Consider the following 725-nt stretch of genomic DNA (forward strand, 5'->3'; position numbering starts at 1 on the left):
TCAAGTGGTGGGAAGTGGGCCTGCAGGAATAGGATGCGGGGCCGTTGCTGAGCTCAGGCAGAGGTGAGCGACGGTGCATGTCCGGAGAGAGACGCTGCAGAACAGGGGAGCGTCGCTGGGGAATAGGAGAATGACGCTGTTGAATAGGGGAATGCCGCTGTTGGATTGGGGAATGTCGCTGTGGAACAGGAGAATGCCTCTGGTGAGGGACAGGAGAGTGGCGCTGAACTAGAAAATAAACACAGGACATAAGAAAGTGAAAAACGTTCTGCAGAATGAATATAAGACACAAGACATGTTTAAACAAACACATTGATTAAATGCCTGAGATCAGTGTAAATCTTGTCAAAAAATTACTGATGAAATTTCTCTAAAGTCAGCCTCATATATTAGTCATATATTTAATCAAAATATAACTACTGGTCAGATGACAGACTTCTCTCTGGTGATGTATGCTGGATTTCCCCTCATTTAGTCCGCTTAAACTCTGTCTCTGCAATCTCTCATTCATCTGCCTCCATTTTTGCCTCCTCCACATCTCAAAATCCAATCAGCAACTTGATAAATAGAACCAAGTTCCCATCCTACTTTTTTCTTTATAATTAATCTGTTAGACTTGGATGTATGTCACAACAAAAATCTGATGCTACATTTGTTTCATCACTATAAAGCCATGTTTTAACGAAGCCTGAATTTGTTCCCACAACTTTTTATTTCATTCCCTC

The 725-nt window shown here is 41.9% G+C and overlaps 1 protein-coding gene across 1 annotated transcript in view; it reads right to left on the reverse strand.

Annotated features, from left to right (window-relative positions):
- Nucleotides 1-7: 7 nt before the first annotated feature.
- LOC107568945 (TANK-binding kinase 1-binding protein 1-like) overlaps nucleotides 8-725 on the reverse strand; it is a gene marked incomplete at its 3' end in the record, with an annotated part of 33,725 nt that continues 33,007 nt past the window's right edge. Inside the window, exon 8 of the mRNA XM_016254945.1 lies at nucleotides 8-228. Within this exon, the coding sequence (XP_016110431.1) occupies nucleotides 8-228 (221 nt within the window). The remainder of the gene's footprint in view (nucleotides 229-725) is intronic.

This window comes from Sinocyclocheilus grahami, unplaced genomic scaffold, assembly GCF_001515645.1.
Source record: "Sinocyclocheilus grahami isolate Dianchi unplaced genomic scaffold, SAMN03320097.WGS_v1.1 scaffold1295.1, whole genome shotgun sequence".
Classification (NCBI taxonomy): Eukaryota; Metazoa; Chordata; class Actinopteri; order Cypriniformes; family Cyprinidae; genus Sinocyclocheilus; species Sinocyclocheilus grahami.